Source organism: Macrobrachium rosenbergii, chromosome 36, assembly GCF_040412425.1.
Source record: "Macrobrachium rosenbergii isolate ZJJX-2024 chromosome 36, ASM4041242v1, whole genome shotgun sequence".
NCBI classification, from domain to species: Eukaryota; Metazoa; Arthropoda; class Malacostraca; order Decapoda; family Palaemonidae; genus Macrobrachium; species Macrobrachium rosenbergii.
In genome coordinates this window covers 15,445,691-15,464,317 of record NC_089776.1, presented here as the reverse complement: position 1 = coordinate 15,464,317, position 18,627 = coordinate 15,445,691, and the positions used below count along the sequence as shown (strand labels likewise).

General features: G+C 37.0%; 1 protein-coding gene across 31 annotated transcripts in view; it reads left to right on the top strand.

The window, feature by feature from the left end:
- LOC136856665 (rho GTPase-activating protein 45-like) overlaps window positions 1–18,627 on the top strand; it is a 596,905-nt gene that overhangs the window by 529,343 nt on the left and 48,935 nt on the right. For all 31 annotated transcript variants that reach the window (XR_010858450.1, XR_010858451.1, XR_010858449.1 and 28 more), the window contains 3 exons: window positions 196–341; window positions 957–1,145; window positions 7,510–7,694. Coding sequence is in view for 28 of the 31 variants with exons in the window: in XM_067134707.1 (XP_066990808.1) it covers window positions 196–341; window positions 957–1,145; window positions 7,510–7,694 (520 nt within the window). In the remaining 3 variants the exon portion in view is untranslated. The remainder of the gene's footprint in view (window positions 1–195; window positions 342–956; window positions 1,146–7,509; window positions 7,695–18,627) is intronic.

Below are 18,627 nucleotides of genomic sequence, written 5' to 3'. Positions count from 1 at the left end.
AGTGTAGTGTTAAGTTTTTTCATAGTTGAAGTATTTTCATAGTTGTGTCATAATTTCATATTTGTTTTGCTCTTTATTATGTTGTCCGTTTCTTTTATATTTTTTCTTTCGTGTTATTTTTTCAGAACTTTATCATATCTTTTCCTGCGTAATGTTTCAATTTTACCGTAACTTTCCTCGTATCTTCACCCACAGCAGACACCCACTACGGCTGGGGTGCCGCCCGCCGTCAGGTCATGAGTAAGGCGGCTGTTACACATGCCTTCAGGAAACTCAAGACGCCCTCTCGATGCCGCGAGTGTGACTCCTACGTCTACTTCCACGGATATGAATGTGCTGAGGTAAAGGAGATTGGTTTCGTCAAAATGTTGGCATTTATTCAACATTAACTACTGCTGAGATCATAAATATTTTAATTTTGTAAATACAACATTCGGATGTGAAAATAAGTTATTGATATCTACCATTCCGGCTGGCTGTGTATTTTTATATTTGTTTTCAAACTGAAGTTTTTCCTTTGGTTACATCCAAGTTCTTTCTTCAAAGTGAAGCCATGACGTCCTGAAAACAATCTCTTCGTGTTTGTTAATTCTCAAAAGAACAATTTATTTTCTTGTTGAAATTATATATCTGTAAGTAAATTGTAAAGATAACAGCAATGTTCTGATATTTGTTCCCTACAGTTTCAAAAAAGATAACAGAAATTTTCTGATATTTCTTCCCTACAGTTTCAAAAAAGAAATAAAAGCAATATTCTGATATTTCTTCCTTACAGTTTCAAAAAAGATAAAAGCAATATTCTGATATTTCTTCCCTACATTTTCAAGTCGTCACACATACATTATTTTTTAAAAGTTAAAGTAGTTACCCATATAAGCGTCATGTTCATGCCCCTAACGTTTCAGAACCCCTCAGCAACAATTGCACTAAGCTTTCCTATAAATTTTCACATTCAGTGCGGTCTTGGCTGCCACAAGAAATGCCTGGAGACCCTTGCCATCCAGTGTGGCCACAAGAGGCTGCCGCGAAAGATGACAACCTTCGGGGTGGACTTGGCCCAGCACCTCACCGAGACCAGCACCCCGGTGCCTCATCTTGTCCTCAAGTGCGTGGCCGAGATAGATAACCGAGGGACTAAGATAAAGGTGAGTTTTTCAATGTCTTTTAACTCATTATTATTGTATTCTGTGCACTCTTGCTTTTCACGTTTTTCTGTCAGTATTGGTAAGAGTAAGTGATTGCACATTTTGAATGAAGATGATGATAAAAAATGTAGTGGAGTGAGCTTATTGTTTATACAGCAATATGGCTGTGAGTTTCAAGACTTGATAAAGTGCTTGTTAAAGTCGTAATGGAGAGAAGTGAGTTTGATCTTTCGAAAGTGAAATGATGGAATGTGCTGCAGTCTCCTAAACAAACTCCCATGATTAATAGGAATTTGTTTACGAGATGAAAGATGGCCTGTATGAAAGACATTATAATTGCTTGAAGTAAGTTTCATGTTGATGGAAACTGTCTTAAGACTAAGTGTTGTGAATGTTGTTTATAATAATGATCAGATATAAGAACATGAATTAAATTATAATGTGTAATCATGAAACCGCAAAAAGTCGTAGATTTCAAACTACAGCGTCATGAAATAGCGGAGATTGCATCCGGGTACAAATGTTTGCGTAAAATTTCCCATGATTAGAACGAAACTTCACGTTACCTAAACACAATGCAATGAAGACTTTCTGTAGATGCTCATTTGTTACTTCATTAACATATAAAACAGGAGTTGGAGAGAAAAGATAATGTTATGTGCAGATCTGAACATTCCATTAGAAATATTGAGAAAGGATAACTGGCATTTCCAACTAGATTTCTCTTTTGAGACTGAGCCCACAAACCCATTCTCTCTCTCTCTCTCTCTCTCTCTCTCTCTCTCTCTCTCTCTCTCTCTCTCTCTACATACATTCATACTTCTGTAATATCATCTTGCAGCTTTAATGGAAAATAAAGATACACCAAACATTCAATTTTATGACTCTTCCATGCTCATAACGTTATCCAAACACTCATCGAAAAGGTTGTGTCGTTTTTTGAATTGCAAACATTTGCCTTTCCTCGTTCGGAGAGGAATTCTCTAATGGATGTGATTTTTGGATGTCCCGCGTGACTGGTATTGCAAAAGATGCTTTTGTCATATTTTCTTTGTTATACGCGTCTGCATTAAGTTATTCAGATGCAGACGTACGTCCAATGTCTACGACGTCATTTTGGTTGTGATCTTTGTTGTGAGTATTGTTAATCCTTGTGTATTCATTGACTACCTGTTAATTACGATTTAATTCCCCACCCGGGGGTAGGGGACTACATCGTCGAGCCCCTCTTATGTGGATTTAGAAGCTAATAATCGCAATTATTGAAAGGAATGACGTTGGATCTGACTTCGGGATTGAATACTAGGCGCTAGACCGAGTTAGAATTACGCCCTCTATTAGGGTAGCCAAATGGCCGGTGGCACTGCATCTTGGCTTATCCAATAGGATATCCAATAAGTTAGATAACTTGAATATAGGGTGAGGTGATTCGTAACAGCTGAAATACAGTGAGCAGACAATTCCATTGGCTAGACATGTGGGTGCGAATTATGACGTATCGTGGGTGATGGTACAGAGTATGTTGAGATTGAAGACATGTAACACCTGTATGAGGGCTGTGGCGGAGTTGAACGCAAAGGTTTCGGGTTTTGATGAGTGGGATTGTAAATTTGGAAAGAGGCCTTCTATGACTGTAGATGCCCAGAATTTTATATTGTTCATGCCTACACTATAAAGAGTAGCTTTCATGCGGGTAGGAAGTGTCTGTGAAGTGCTCTGTGAAAAGTGCCTGACTTGCGCGATGTTCAAAATGAATACGAAGAAGAGGAAGGCAAAAGAGAAAATAAATACTGTAGAAATTAAATCAAGTAAAGGGAATATCAAACTATCTCATTATTATCGAAGCAGCACGTAAAGATCGAACACTAAATAAAATACTGGAGAAGGATGAGTCAACCCAAATCGAGAGAGAGTCAGCAACCTGTGGACATTGCTCTTGGAAGTTGATGAAGAAGGAACTTGCTGTGAAATGTGTGACGTATGGTTCCATTATGAATGTTCAGGTATCGAGGTCAGATACACACCCATACTTCGTAGTGACAACATATTGTACATATGTAATAATTGCAAGATGCCTGAACAAAGAACAAACAAAAAACTCATTGAAGATCAACTTGAAGAAATAAAAGAAAACAGAGATATTAACAAAATTGATTCAGGATTCGGCTCAGAAAACTGGTGACGTAATGATCAACATAGATGAAATCCAAAACAAAATGATAATGTTGATAAAGATGTAAAGACCATGTCAAACATGGACAAAACTTATGCTGAATCACTAAAGACAACAAAAGTGCTTCTGATCAAACCTGCAAACGAAGAGAGCACAGCAGCTGATGAAAAGAGACAAATTATGAGTAAAATAACGGCGCCAGTTGAACAGGTTAAAACGACAAGAGATAGACACTTATTTGTAAGATTTTTAGACAGGAAAAACTTAGAAAAGGCAAAAATGGAGATTCAGAAAATCAACAATATATCAGTAAATGAGAAGGGTAAACTTAAACCAAAAATAAAAGTAGTCTATGTCCCGAAGGATGAAGATGACATTGTCGATAACATTGCAAAGAAAAGTCCATGGATAGGTAGCCTCATTTCTGAAAATGACGACCTGAAAATTGTAAAGGAAATGTTAGCCAAAGATGACAAATATAAACACTATATATCATCAAATGCACACCACAAATACGAAAGGCTATCTATGAGAGAGGTGACAGATTGTGTACACTGTATAACCGTTGCAAAGTATGCGACTGTTACATGCCCTATCAATGCTATAAATATCAGGAATTTGGTCGCAGCGCAACAAATTGTAGAAATAACCAAGCTTGCCCTGGATGTGGTGAAAATCACAAATCAAATGAATGTGCTAGGAACATCTTCAAGTGTTAAAATTTTATAAAGAAAGGTCATAGTGATAATAAACATAAAACATATGATGGCAATAATTGCACAGTATATAAGGAATATGTGTCAAAGGTGAACTGTTAAGTCATCGAAGGTGGTGACTCCATATCTGTTACTTGATGCTTTTGTCTGGGAATTTCTAAATTTTCTTAACCGAAGTGTATATACTCGGGTTTGTCATCGTTACAGGTTGCTATGTTCGCTTGCGCTGAGGAATAGGCTGAACTATCAAGGTTAATTTGATACTCTTCACAATTTCCACTTAATGAATCTGCTAAAGTCGAGACACGGGAATCATCGGCATATGAAGATATAAATGAGCATTGCAGATTTTTATCAATATCGCTTTTAACATCCCGTTAAAGAGGGCAGGACAAAAAAGAATTGCTGTAACTTGAGCCGGTTCCGATAATGCTCCTTTAACCGGAATTTGAATCGTTCCATTTGAGAGGAAGTTATATAGGCAGGCTCCTATAGGTCCACCTGCATGTTTTTCTTTTAGCTTATTATACAGAATAAAGGTTCAACTTTCTCAAATAATTTTGTGAAGAATAGATTCTGTACTCTTGTGATACCGTAAAACTCCCCTGTATAAGCCATGTTGGTGGTAGAGAGGAGATCGTTATCGCTGAGGTATTTGGCGGCTTCTTTCCAAGATTTTTTTAAGGTGGTATGCGATATAGGGGGACTTGGTTGTTGGAGACAGCTTTCATTTTTCGGTGTTAGTGCTGACTAAGTGATTGCGTGCTTAAAGATTTGCAACTCCATTATTTGTTCATGTTTCTTGCCTTAGGAAGATGTTTGGTCAGGCTGCAGTTAATTTTAAGTTTCAATTTCCTTTCTAACATGTGGTTAGTATTTTGTATTGACGGCTCGAAGAATGTAGTTGGAACCTCAATCTTGTGATTCGGGTCTGGGGTCGAGTGTAAGAATAAAAGATAAATAGTGAGAACTTTAATTTATTTAATATGCTTCTCTGTTAAGAGAGAGAGAGAGAGAGAGAGAGAGAGAGAGAGAGAGAGAGAGAGAGAGAGAGAGAGAGAGAGAAATATCAAAGGCCGCATAAACGAGATAAAAATATATTGAATCTGTTGAGAAGCCTTATTCAGTTCCAAAAACGAGGAGAAGCAGAGCAGAAGGCTGGAAAATGCACTTTGACTTCAATCAAAACAACATGTATCCTCTTTGAATGATATGCAAAGAGGACTAAAAAAAATAAGATGAAAGAAGGCTTAAATTGGTGGATTACAAAACAAACTTTCAGAAAATTCCTGGCCTTTAAAGTCTTCGGAGTTGTTGTGGTATGAAAGTTGCAAAAGTTTGAAAAGGTGTTTATCGGGCAAGGAGGTTTTTCTCCCCTTTTTACCTTGAGAGTTAATTGGCGTGTGAGAGGCACTGAGGAAAGCCAAAACTATTTGTGATTTTGGAAGGTTAGGTCTCTCTCTCTCTCTCTCTCTCTCTCTCTCTCTCTCTCTCTCTCTCTCTCTCTCTCTCTCTCCAGGGTTTCGTTTTTTCTTGAGTCAGGTGAGATAAGTGGGAGACGTTAGACAATTTACAAATTTACGGGATTCTTTCTTTCAGTAATGGAAGGCTCGTGTCTGGAAAAGAATTTAATCAAAAGGTAAAACTTTTCACCGACGCCATATAGTAAACTAAATTCCTAGGAGGAACACGTTAATTATTTAAAGTTTATTGCATTCCCATACACGCGCGCGCACGCACACAGATACACACGCTATATATATATATACTGTATACATACATACATATATATACATGCAGTATATGTGTGTGCCTGTGTTTTAAACCCCCACTTATATTGAACAAGATTACAGTGGCCATTGACTTGAAATTCAGGCATCCAGAGAATATGTTGTTCTTTTGACAGAAGTTACAGAAGATATTAGGAAATACAGAAAGAAGTGATCAATTATTTAAAAGAAAAAACGATCAGTTAATAAATAAACCGATAAAAATATAAATATATCGGTAAAATACAGGTCGAATTGTTCTAGGGTAATAATGCATTGCGTCATCGCTTGAACGTTTTAGGTTCCAATTGCACAACATCCTCAGGAAGACTGTTCCACAGTCCGACGGTGTGGGGAGTACAAGATCTCAGCGACTCTGAAGTTTGACAGCGTGGCACATTCAGCAAATCTGGTCACTCTTGGCAGGAAGAGAGGATCAGGGATCAATTGTGATAGCTAAATTTCTCTGTTAAATTTCCACTTGTGAAGAATTGACAAACAAGATCAAGTCATAACTGCTTGTGTTAGATGACAGAAACCTACCACCACGAACCACTGTATAAAAGATATAAACCTGTGGCAGAAACAGACATCCACTCTAGAGGACTGTTTTTTAGTAAAAGAAGGACAAATGACATGAAACAGCTTGCACAGATTTTGTCATTGTTATAGAAACATGAGGCCCTACGTATAATACCCATCTTCCGTGCGGCAATTACTGACAATTTCATCAGATGTTTCTCTTTAGTAAGATGTGAGTCAGGAGTTACACCAAGTATAGTCAAGGCTTCAGATTCATTCAGCATTGTTCCATCCACTTGAAGGGGATTAGTGAATGGCCTGTTTACAAACAACGATTGCCATGGACTTTTGCCAACCGGATCTTGATAACTGGGTGGTTAAAAGTCACTGTCTATCGGCGTTTGTAAACCAGGTCATAGTTCGAGTCCTGGCCGGCACGAAGCACTTATCTCTTATGATTCCTCTTGGATGTAAGTTATTCCTAAGGTCTAGTGAATTTGATACCAAACTATATTTGTGGCTTAGTATTTGTGAATATAAAAAAGCTATGCTCGTATTCGCGACAAAGATTCCCGCACATACACACCCGCATAGGTGTGTGTGTGTGTGTGTGTGTGTGTGTGTATATATATATATATATATATATATATATATATATAGAGAGAGAGAGAGAGAGGAGGGGGGGGGCCGGGGCCGGGTAGCCAAATGATTAATCATTCCGAAGCTCATTAGTAACAATTCTTTATCTATCCCACCATTTTCTTTTTATAGCCTGACCTGTTGTATGAAATTAGATTGAAGTTGTGCATGACTGAAATATACAGTATGTATTGAATTTTAATATTTTTTCAGTTTATAGTTCTTGTTGGTGACAAATTTTTTGTTGGTCAAATCCCAAGCGCTCATAGTTCAAAAGGTGTAATGTCGCAAAATCTTTAAATTATTTTATACCCATTTATATGCTATGTCTGGTAACAGTCACTGAAGTACCTCTTTATCTTCAGTAAATATTCATAGTGAAGTGTGACTCCAAAAAATGTAAACCCATTATTTACACCACCAAATACTGGCGGGTTTTAGATGTCGGTTGACAATCTCAATATCTTAAATTTAAAGATTTAAAACTTCTAAACTAAGAAACTTACGCTTGGCACTAATAACTCTGGGTTCTACCTCTCTTGCAGGGCATTTACAGAGTGTCAGGAGTGAAGAGTCGAGTGGAGAAACTCTGCCAGGCCTTTGAGAACGGAGCCCACCTGGTCGACCTCACAGACCAGCATCCAAATGTGATCGCCAATGTCTTGAAACTCTATCTTCGTCAGCTTCCAGAACCCCTTCTCACCTTCAGATTGTATCCAGAATTTATCAGGTAAGTAGAGCACTTTCTCTCCTGTACAGGGAGTTGAGTAGACATGGTTTCTATCTCTTGTGCATTCACTTTATTCATTAAACACCTTATCCTCTGTGTGGTCAGTGTATTAGGTAAACAACCTGTCTTTTCAATATGCAGTTTATTTCGTTAAGTCTTCATCTCTTTGTGTTGACAGCTCAGCAGGTAATATTCTCATATTTCCTGTTGACTGAGTTTGCCAGGTAAGATCCTTATTTGTTTAGCATTTGTCATGCAGTGCCTAACTGTTAGGTTTAGAGTTTATTATTAGTTAATATATCTTTTATTTTTTGCTGACAATATATTTCATGTTAAAGATTTTGTGACTTACCGTGTTTGTTGACAATTTATAAAGTACAGCTCTCCCATTTGTATGGAAGGAATGTATGGAATGAACTTAGTAATACCAGACGTCTTAACTTTTCCTTTCTCACTGTCTTACAATGTTATTTGGTAAATAATTAATGGAGATTTTATAACAGAATCTTATTAATGGTTTTTGGTGAAACCAAAAAATCTTTAACATGAAAATGATTTTTAAATTTCCACATAATAACTTTGTAGAAGCAACAAAGGTGAAAGGTGTGTTAGACATTGCAGTCAACTGCTGACATGTTTCTTAGAGCGGTAATTGAATGTATATGTCTCTTGACACGAGTTCTTTAATCTTGTCGAAGATTAACTTCAGCATTCCCTTTTGCTTCGCCTTACTGACTCAGAATAAAAATCAAATTTACACCATTTTTCTTACAAAATAAGACTACGGGTAATATGCGTTCCAAGGCTTCTTTTTTAGCATCTCTCATAATTGAGATTTATAGGAAGAAATGCAAAAATAATTATGTTTGACAGCGACGCAGAACGGCTGAAAATTGTTTTTCGTTAACGTTTTCCGAAGATTACATTTTCTTTTCATACTAGAATAATAGTCAGAGCTGAATTTATATCATCTCGTGTCTTTTACTACATATCCACTGTACCTTCATATGTACCGTATATCGAATTTGAATATGAGATGGAGGTAACAGATAAGAAATATGCTTTATTCAGCTTTGTTTTTTAGGTATTATTGCAGTTCGTATTTGCTTATACACAAATACCTGTCTTGAAATTGGATCGGTTAAAAGTGACACAAAAAGAATGGGAAAAAGATTAGATGTCTGGAGGGAAAAGTGAACTTTAAAGAAAAACTTTGACCTCGGAAAAAAAAAAAGATTCCTACAGCTCAAAACTTTAATTAACTTCAAAGTCATTTTAACGAGATGACGAGATTGGCTGTAATGAAGTCTAAAAGGTCCTGATATCAACGGATTTGTGCCTAATCCACCAGGAAATAGAAAGATGAGAGAGGCAGGGAGGGATTCGTAACGGCTGGTGGTTTCAGATGAAATTACTGCACATCGTAAGCAGTGACTAAGACGATAATCATGAAGTGTAACCCTGTTAATCCAGGGTAGGGGAGGGGTGGGGAAGGCCGGAAAAAAAGTATACCTTAGTTTAACCAGACCACTGAGCTGAATAACAGCTCTCCTAGGGCTGGCCCGAAGGATTAGACTTATTTTACGTGGTTAAGAACCAATTGGTTACTTAGCAACGGGACCTACAGCTTATTGTGGAATCCGAGCCACATTATAGCGAGAAATGTATTTCTATCACCAGAAATAAATTCCTCTAACTCTTCATCAGCCGGCCGGGGAATCGAACTCCGGCCCAGCGAGTGCCAGTCCGCAGCTCTACCAACTCACCCAACGAAGAGCTTGAAGGCCTGGGAGGGGGGGGTGGGCACGCGGACGGCGCCAGAGTCCAAGTCCGATGACATGATTATTAAATATTCTCCGTATGTGTAGGCTACATAAAGGCTACTTGTACAGAGCTTAATTAACGGAAATCACCGAATATTATGGTTAATTTTTTTTTGCCCATAGGAAAATTAATCTCAGTAATACGAAGGACTAACAAAATTAACTGAATATCATTTTTGACGGGATATAATTACCGGAGCGAATACGAGAGGAAATGCATTCGTCAGTTTGAATTAGAAAGTGGATATGAAGATAGTCATTTTATTGGATTATTTAAGACATGGTTATTCTGTGAAGGCACCCGTTATTTTTAAAGCGAAAATTCAATTTCATTGAATAGGTTCTTAATATTAGATTTGCCAACCCAAGCTGTACTCACATTACTGACGGCTGTGTAAAGAGAGGGGGCAAATGATTTATGATGTTGATGATTAGCCGTATAAAAATTGTGAGTGACTTTTAAACCGACTGCTTATGCTCATTGTTGAAGTATATCATATCCTGTGTGTAGTCTAAACAAATTAACAGCTCTGGTGCAAGGTCTGATATATCTGGAGGGTTTCTGGGAACGGCAGGGATGTCGGAGACCGCTTATGTATGAAATACTTTTCGGGCTATATATATATATATATATATATATATATATATATATATATATATATATATATATATATATATATATATATATATATATATATTTATATATATATTTTATATATATATATATATATATTTATATATATACACATATATTTTATATATATATATATATATATATATATATATATATATATATATATATATATATATATATATTATATATATATATATATAATTTTGTGACTAATACTGAAATAGTTTTCATTCGACCTCTGCACAGACCTATGATATTCAGATCGGATTCTGAATGGCAAGCCCTTTTCTCCAGAAAAATAAGTTTCGACACAAGTTATGAGCTGCAGAAATATGTCTTGGCGTGTGGCATGTCGTAATAGAGCCGGTGTGTTTTCTCCAGTTTTTTTTTTTTCCCACCCAAGCAGAATAATGTGTTTTGTGCGTGTGTGTGTTTTTTCCCTTGTTTATTTCATACAAATAGAAATGTGTTCGTTTCGCTCTAGATTAATTCGTCCAAATTGAAATATGTGTATGAATTCGCCCGTTTATTTCATCCGTGAAAAAAATTTGTTTATTTTCTCAAGTTTAGTCAGTTTAAGTTCAAAGATTAGGGCTTCTCATTTCTTTCCCCTCCCCCCTAACAAAAAAAAAAAAGAAGTGTGTGTGGTTCTTCCTCTTCTCCTTCGGATCAAATAGAAACGCGCGTTTCCTCAGCTAATGTTGTCTCAATTAAAATGTGGATGGCCATTCAGTCTCCTCCTTATTTTCTTGCCCCCTCCATCCAAGATTTTGGAAATTAGTGTTATTTTTTTGTTCCTCTTACTCATTATAAAACGAGCTGCTTGTTTTACCTTTTATTTTCACCGGGAAGTTTCAAGAAAATTAGATACTTCACAAACTTTAGACTGTTCTAAAAGTTAAGGGCAGATTGACGAGATTTGAGCAGCCGCTGGTGTTTCCAAGAGACTCGCGCCTGAATTTGTGGTTCTGATCGAAATCATAAGTTTGGATTTGTTGTTGATTATTGAATTTAACTTCAACACACAGTAATGAGGAGAAAAAAATGATCAAATCTTGTTGTGAAAACACGTTCTGAGGTTTAGGGAGATTTAAGTCTTACAAAAAAAATTGTGGAGGATCATGCTTACAATAAGAACAGAAGGATTAACACTTCATTGCTCTATGTTTTAAAAGGAATACAACTGAGAGAGGATTGTGATTGTAAAAGCGCTGAGAAGGGAGGAAAGAAAGAAAATTGAAGGCCTCGATTAAATGGAGAGGTATTGTTAAAGCAAATGGATCCCTTCAAGAAACCAAAAATTTGAATTCCTTGTAAATATTTCCACATAGGCTCATGTAGGGAGGTAAAACGTTCCGTTCCTGAAAATTAATAATAAAAACATAAGTGTCTTAATACAGTTATAGTTGACTACGTGGCCATGTTCACTCTTGGGAGTGACGGAAGAGCAGTCTCACCTTTATTAAAGATAAGGATTTCCACCAAAAATGTTGAAGCAGAACTCCCGTCAAACACGCAAATCCACTGTGGTGGCTTCTAAGACTTCCCAAAACAGAGCCGGTTATATACTGCGAGGTGGAGGAGAATGTAAGGGCTCACTGAAGTTCAAATGGAAGTTCAAGTTGCAATCATGAAGTAAGACGTACCTAGAAAGGAGACTCGAGCGAAATACTCTCCAAGTCTTTGGGTGGTTATGCAGCTCCAACCGGAACTTGAGTACGTTTTCAAGAGTCGGAGGGACGCCTCTGCCAAATTTTTTCTCTTTTTCTCTCGCAAGTTCTTTGAAGAAGAGTTTTCCAGAATCCCAAAGTACAATTTTTGTTGTGATCTGAACGTACATATTCATCTTACATTCACACATTTTGATGGCAGTATATCGACGTTTATGATTATAGCTCAACATGGCATTGTGGGATTGCTTGTGAATGTAACTACACATACATATGAGTCGTTGTGTTTGAATGTTTTCATCTTTACCACCAACATTTATAAATTGCTGTTATTTTATTCCCGAATGGAATAATATGCAGTTTCTTTCCCTCTATCATAAATTCTTGAGTCGCATCGATGGCATATATAAATTTTGATTCGATGGATGGGTTCACTAATTATATATTACTTTATGAAAAGGTGTTCTGAATCAGTCTCAAATGTTTCTTTATTTCTTTCATTTTCTAATTTATATATATAAATATTTATTTATTATATATATTATATATATATATATATATATATATATATATATATATATATATATATATATATATATATACATATATATATATATATATATATATATATATATATATATATATATATATATATATATATATATATATATATATATATATATATATGTATATATATATATATATATAAATGAAAATGCAAAGAAATAAATATATTACGATTTGAGACTGATTCAGAACACCTTTTTCATATTGTAATATGTAATCAATGAGTCCAACAATTGTACCAAATTTATATCACACACACACACACACACAGAGAGAGAGAGAGAGAGAGAGAGAGAGAGAGAGAGAGAGAGAGAGAGAGAGAGAGAGAGAGAATATTTTATGAGGGGTTTCACCCCGGTAGAGTAAGGATTATCCTGTCGAGGCTCTCCTGTGTTTTGATGGTTTACATTTTGACTGAGTTATGAACATCCACGAGAGAGAGAGAGAGAGAGAGAGAGAGAGAGAGAGAGAGAGAGAGAGAGAGAGAGAGAGAAACACTTTTCTCATAGCATTTCGGTAAGGTAATTGCACGTATTATGACCTCATCATCATAGTCCCGATTTAGTGCTCAACATATCTGATCGCATTCTGTAATATTTTACCGTTTGCGTTCATTGCAAGCATGTTGCAAGAAAACCATTGTGCTATTTTCTATTCTTAGCATGTACAGCATAAAATTAAGGAAGGGTTTTGCGTTCTATAGAATGCATATCCAAGAATAGCATAGACTTTATTCTCTGTTAAATTTACTTTAATGTAGACGAAATAGGTTATGTTCAGCAAGTTTTCTTCTGTGATTTTAGAAGTCCAGGAGAATTATGCTTTCCAGGGAATGAAAACCTCAAGTCCTTTGAGAAGTTTATGAACAATACAGCACAGTTTGAAAACTCACGTTGCAAAACGTGTTTCTCCCAGCATTTCGACGGTAATCCACACTCTTAAGGAAGTGGGTGATTATTGGTGCATGATTTCTTATTTAACTTTGGGATTTTGTCAGATATCCTTAGTTTCACTTTTTGACTCTGATAAGGACGAATCAAGATTTTACTGTGCCTCTCCTGTACCTAACAAGAAGGAAAATATTGAAGAAACCGGGCATGCAACAGTGTCCTTATCTAGCCCAGACACTGACATTTCGGACAAGAAACAGCCACCAACCGAAGCATGCAGTTCGACGACTATACTCATCTATAACCCTTAACTACCAAGGGGAAATATCAGTAAGGCAACGCCAAGTCAAGAAAGCTTTCGTGAGAAGGCGAGGAGAATTGTCGATAACGACCTTTTAGTCCTGTTTCATGACACTTGTTTCTGGCATTTTCTGGTCATGTTCTTGGTAGGATGCCGGTAAACGAATGATAAGACTTAAGGGATATTCAAATGTAAGTGTTATTGAACAGATGAAGGAACTAAATTTATTATCTATTCTGTACGTTAGTGGTCTTTTATACAATGTTTGTATCATCCCTCATTAATTTTTACAGGCGATTTTCATGTTGCTATCGTTGTCTTTGTTGTTGTCGGTTCTTTTGGAAAATCTGTTAGGATGCTAAATTTTATGCATGAAGCCTAAAATCATTACCACACTCCTATAATACAGGAAGAGAAAAAGTAGCTGGAAGTAAGGCACACTGATAGCTTTTGAAACTTCTTTGAGAAGCAGACAGACTGACAGGATCCACTTTTGGATGAAAATAAATGGCATGTTCTTGGTGGCAACATAAAGGGAATCTAGTAAGCTTTCAGTGGCACTGGCATCAATAATAAATAGGCTGCGGAACATAATGTAATTCTTAAGAGAAAAAAAAGCAGGTGAAGAATGTTGTAATTTAACATTCTTTGCGTCAAGAAAAGCGACCAAGAGGCATTACATAATGCGTTAAGAAGAGAAGGAAACATTTGAAGGATACCACAAAGGACACCACCAACATTCCTACCGGAAGCCAACAAGAAGACAATTTGTGCTGAAGACTAATTGGTCGGTGTTGTAGACATGACGCGGAAAGTTCAGGAGTAATCATTTTCATATCGATTGCTTCCCCCACACACACACACACACACACACACACACACACACACACACACTCTCTCTCTCTCTCTCTCCCCTCTCTCGAGCTTCTCTAAGCCCTGGCGTCTCCCCTAATGAGCTATTAAAACCTTAACTTACCAGAGGCTTGTGGTAATCATCTCTTTTATATATCCGCCTTGAGTGCTCCTCGTGTGTCCTCTTTGAAGGGCGAGTTTTGTGAGGTTTTAAGAAGTTTCACCTTTTCTCTTTGTCAATACGGAATGAATGACGTCACCTTCTCTTCACAGAGCCTTTTTCCAAAGGAGCCACAGTCAGAGGTTTTTCGTATTTGTTTATTACTCAAACAATTATTTTTTGTCGTAGGTTTTTTTTGTGTCCGTGTTTTTGGCTTTCCCGTGACCCTGTTCCACGATTACGTATACCTTCTGTTTGTTATATTTGTTATTTTCAGCTTATCTCTTTACGTGGTCTCGATAAATGAGGAAATGACAAAAATGAAGACATTATAAATTCGATTTCTGCGGTTGTGTGCGACCTTCTAAATATTTTGCTATGCGATGTATTCTTTTACATTTGGTTCTTATGATTGAAAATGTCGTGTTTGTGATTTTTATTGGAGTTATTTGTCAGGCTTCTGTGAGTGTGCTTTATTTGATTTCTTGATTGATTGATTTGATTTTCCACAAAGAGGTTTCGTTATTCTGGCCACATATTTAGCCAAAACGTTAAGAAAAAACTGTGAAAATAGTACTTGGAATTATCCGTATCTTGATGCTTGGAAAGCCCTCCTCAGATCGGATATGCAAGATTTCTTCAAGGTGATTTTTCTCGATATTAGATTCCAACGTTTATCATAAGTGAACACAGTACTTTTACCAGAAATAAAGATGATAACATTTCTTTGCGAACTGCTTCCCTTCAATTCACACGCGGTTAGGACATTGTATCAGTGTTGCACTTTTATACTCAACATTTAAGGGTCATTTTACCCAATATTTCACTTTCTTTTCTCGGAAAATGCTCTCGGCACCACTTCTGCCCTCTTGGTTTAGAAGCGACTGTTTCTGAATGGGAGTACAGTAACTTCTATCTTACGTTAGTATAAAAGCTATCTTTTCTATTTTGTTAATTGGTATAGGTATCCAGATATGCGCTTCGTTTGCAAGGCTTGAAATTGGACATGTGTAAAATATGTTTTTGCTCTTATAGAAAAAAAAGTTTATTAAACAGAGATTAATGGTAATATTCAGTATCACAAAATGGTATTAAAACAAAAATGGTCATCAACGCGTTAAGTAAATTACAGCCTCCGGAAATTTTTAACGGTAAAAAAATTTTCTTTGTAAACACATCTAATAACAAATAAATTTCAGCTTTGAGAGCAATGAGAGAGAGAGAGAGAGAGAGAGAGAGAGAGAGAGAGAGAGAGAGAGAGAGAGAGAGAGAGAGAGGTTGATTTATGGTTACTAAAAATGGCGTCACAACATCTACAGTAGGTTATTGACGCAGAGAGAGAGAGAGAGAGAGAGAGAGAGAGAGAGAGAGAGAGAGAGAGAGAGAGAGAGGCCACTAATACTAAAAGGGTGAGGGAAAGCAGCGAGATGAAAAGAATAAAAGAAATCAACAATAGCGCGTGGCCTTGCCTCTGTAGCTTCCTGAAGGCCAATAAGCCTCTTAAGGAACTCATCTGAAGATGTAATCTTCCGCTGCTTAGGGGAGTTTTGAGCTTTATTAAGTTCTCGGTTTCTTTTTTTTTTTAGTTTTTTTATTTGCATGGTTGTTTCTTTTCGTATTTATAAATGCTTAAAGGAAAGTTGAAGTAGTAGCAGTACGGAGAAAGTTTATGGGCTGTTGAAAGAAGGTTTGGCTTCATAAGAATTGTTGACTGACCGACAACAGTATTGCTGGCCTTCCTATGCGCCCGGTTCCCCGGTCAAGAAGTGAGCAACGTGCAGCGTTTCGTTTTGCAACTCTTCCTCTGTCTTTTCATCAAATTTACCTTTCCAGAGATGAACATGATTAATTGACGATTGACCAACTAAGTGAATAGATCTGGCAGCGCCGTAGCCAAGGTCATCATGTAAAACAAGTCGATAGTTTAGAAGATTAGAACGCAGCGTATAACAAGGCTTCTCTTGTTTAGTTTTCTGTAGGTGCTTTACCAGATTTCCTGCATTCTTTCAGGAACTGGATCTGCGATATGTGTGGCGCTTTGATCTGTTTAAAAGTGAAGCCATCAGGAGACTTCAGCACTAGTCCCTTGACTAAAAAACAAAAGGCTCGTACTGAAATGTGTCACTTATTAAAGGGAGGTGACAGTACCTTGAAGACTATTTTTAGACTTTGAAGTTCATTATCCTCAATAGTGTGTAAAGGCGGGTTTAAAGTTGTATGAATGTACAGCTCCCAGGGTTCGTAAGGTTTCTTGTTCCTTAGACGAATAATGCCGGTGCTTCGTTAGGGAAATAAAAAAAAAATATTTTGAAACGAACTGCCCAGATGCTGAGATAGCGCTGGTGCCTGTCTTTCTCCGTCTACCAGATCGTCGTTTTGGATTTTAAAAATATTATGTCGGTCCCACAAACTGATTGTTGCTGTTACTTTTAACGTTAGATTATTTATGCCAGATGGCACATAAAACATTCTGACGTTAGTATCTTCTTCAGGTGTGCACACTTTTATGGAGAATTCTCTTTAGTGGTAATCTGGATATCTTTGTTATATCTTACTATAGCCCAGTTTTGTTATGATGAAGATGTTAACCCAAGGAACATAAGTGCATTGTGTTGAGAGAGAGAGAGGATGGATCGTGATAGTCTCCACGAAAGCCTTCACCCGAATTCCGTTCAGATTGTACAGTTTTCCCATTACTTTGAATTCTGTGTTGTGGCTCTCCTGTCGTATGGAAATATTCAAAAGAATTTCGTAAAATACTCTTGCAAGTTCTGTATGGGAAAAAGATGCGTACAAAATTTCTCTCTCTCTCTCTCTCTCTCTCTCTCTCTCTCTCTCTCTCTCTCTCTCTCTCTCTCTCTCTCTCTCTCTCTCAATAAATAAATAAATAAATAAATAAATAAAATGAGAAATCTATTGATGCATGACTTTCTGTTTTTTTTTGTCACGCTGAAAGGAGGACTTTGTTGATAGGTTTCTCTCTCTCTCTCTCTCTCTCTCTCTCTCTCTCTCTCTCTCTCTCTCTCTCTCTCTCTCTCTCTCTCTCTCTCTCTCTCTCTCCCCTTCTGCTTCTTCTTCGTTTATATTAAAGACACTGAACCGTGCTGATGGGGCGTGAGATGGTGAAGAAGAAGATGAAAGAGAGAGAGAGAGAGAGAGAGAGAGAGAGAAGTGGTGTTTTGTGTGGCTGGAATTAAGGTCAGGCAGATCGATGCCTAAATCCCCATCCACGTTTCGTGATGGGGATCGATTTCCTCATGACGAAGCAGCCGTCTTCCTTTCGAGGTGTCCTTTATGCTTCCCGTTCACCATACTTGAGTTGGCCGTGTGTACACCTTCAGTTATATTTGTTTGGGAATTTTTGCCATTAATAACCAGGAATTGTTTCCTGAGTCATCAGCTCTCCTTCGGAAAGCTGTCTTTTTGGTGATATTAGTGTACCATAATTTTCTTTAAGCGTCTGGGTTTGATATTCCATTTTTTGCTTGATTTACATGAACCAGGTGATGTATTATTCTGTAAAATTTCAGTTGCACACCCTCGTTTGCCATTTACATGGGCTTGTATTTTCCTTCTATATTCTGGTCTGTCGCAATTTTACGTTCGTTTTTTTCCATTGTTTTTCGTATTCATTTCACTTCCTGTGTCATTCATTCACAGCTAATGTTAGTGGTCTCCGGTGTAAAGTGTTCAGAATTATAGTTTAAAGGCATTCTCTAATTTACATGTTTTTTTTTTTTTTGGCATAGTTCCACTTGACTCTGATCATAAGATTCTTGTCTGACTGCTTCCACAGTTGTTTGAGAATTTAAAGCATTTGGCTTCAAAATAATGCCCTCATTCTTTCCTAATAGTGGCCAATAGGGTGGTCAACCCAATTACCGGATCAAACAAAGCAGACGTTGTTTTCACGTTAACCACGTGTTTCTATTTTTGCGGTAAAAGAAAGAAATTTCTATGTTGACCGATGGAAAAAGTTTTAAAAAGAAAGGGCTTTGATATTCAGGTAATTACAAATGCCAGCAGAATTTATATG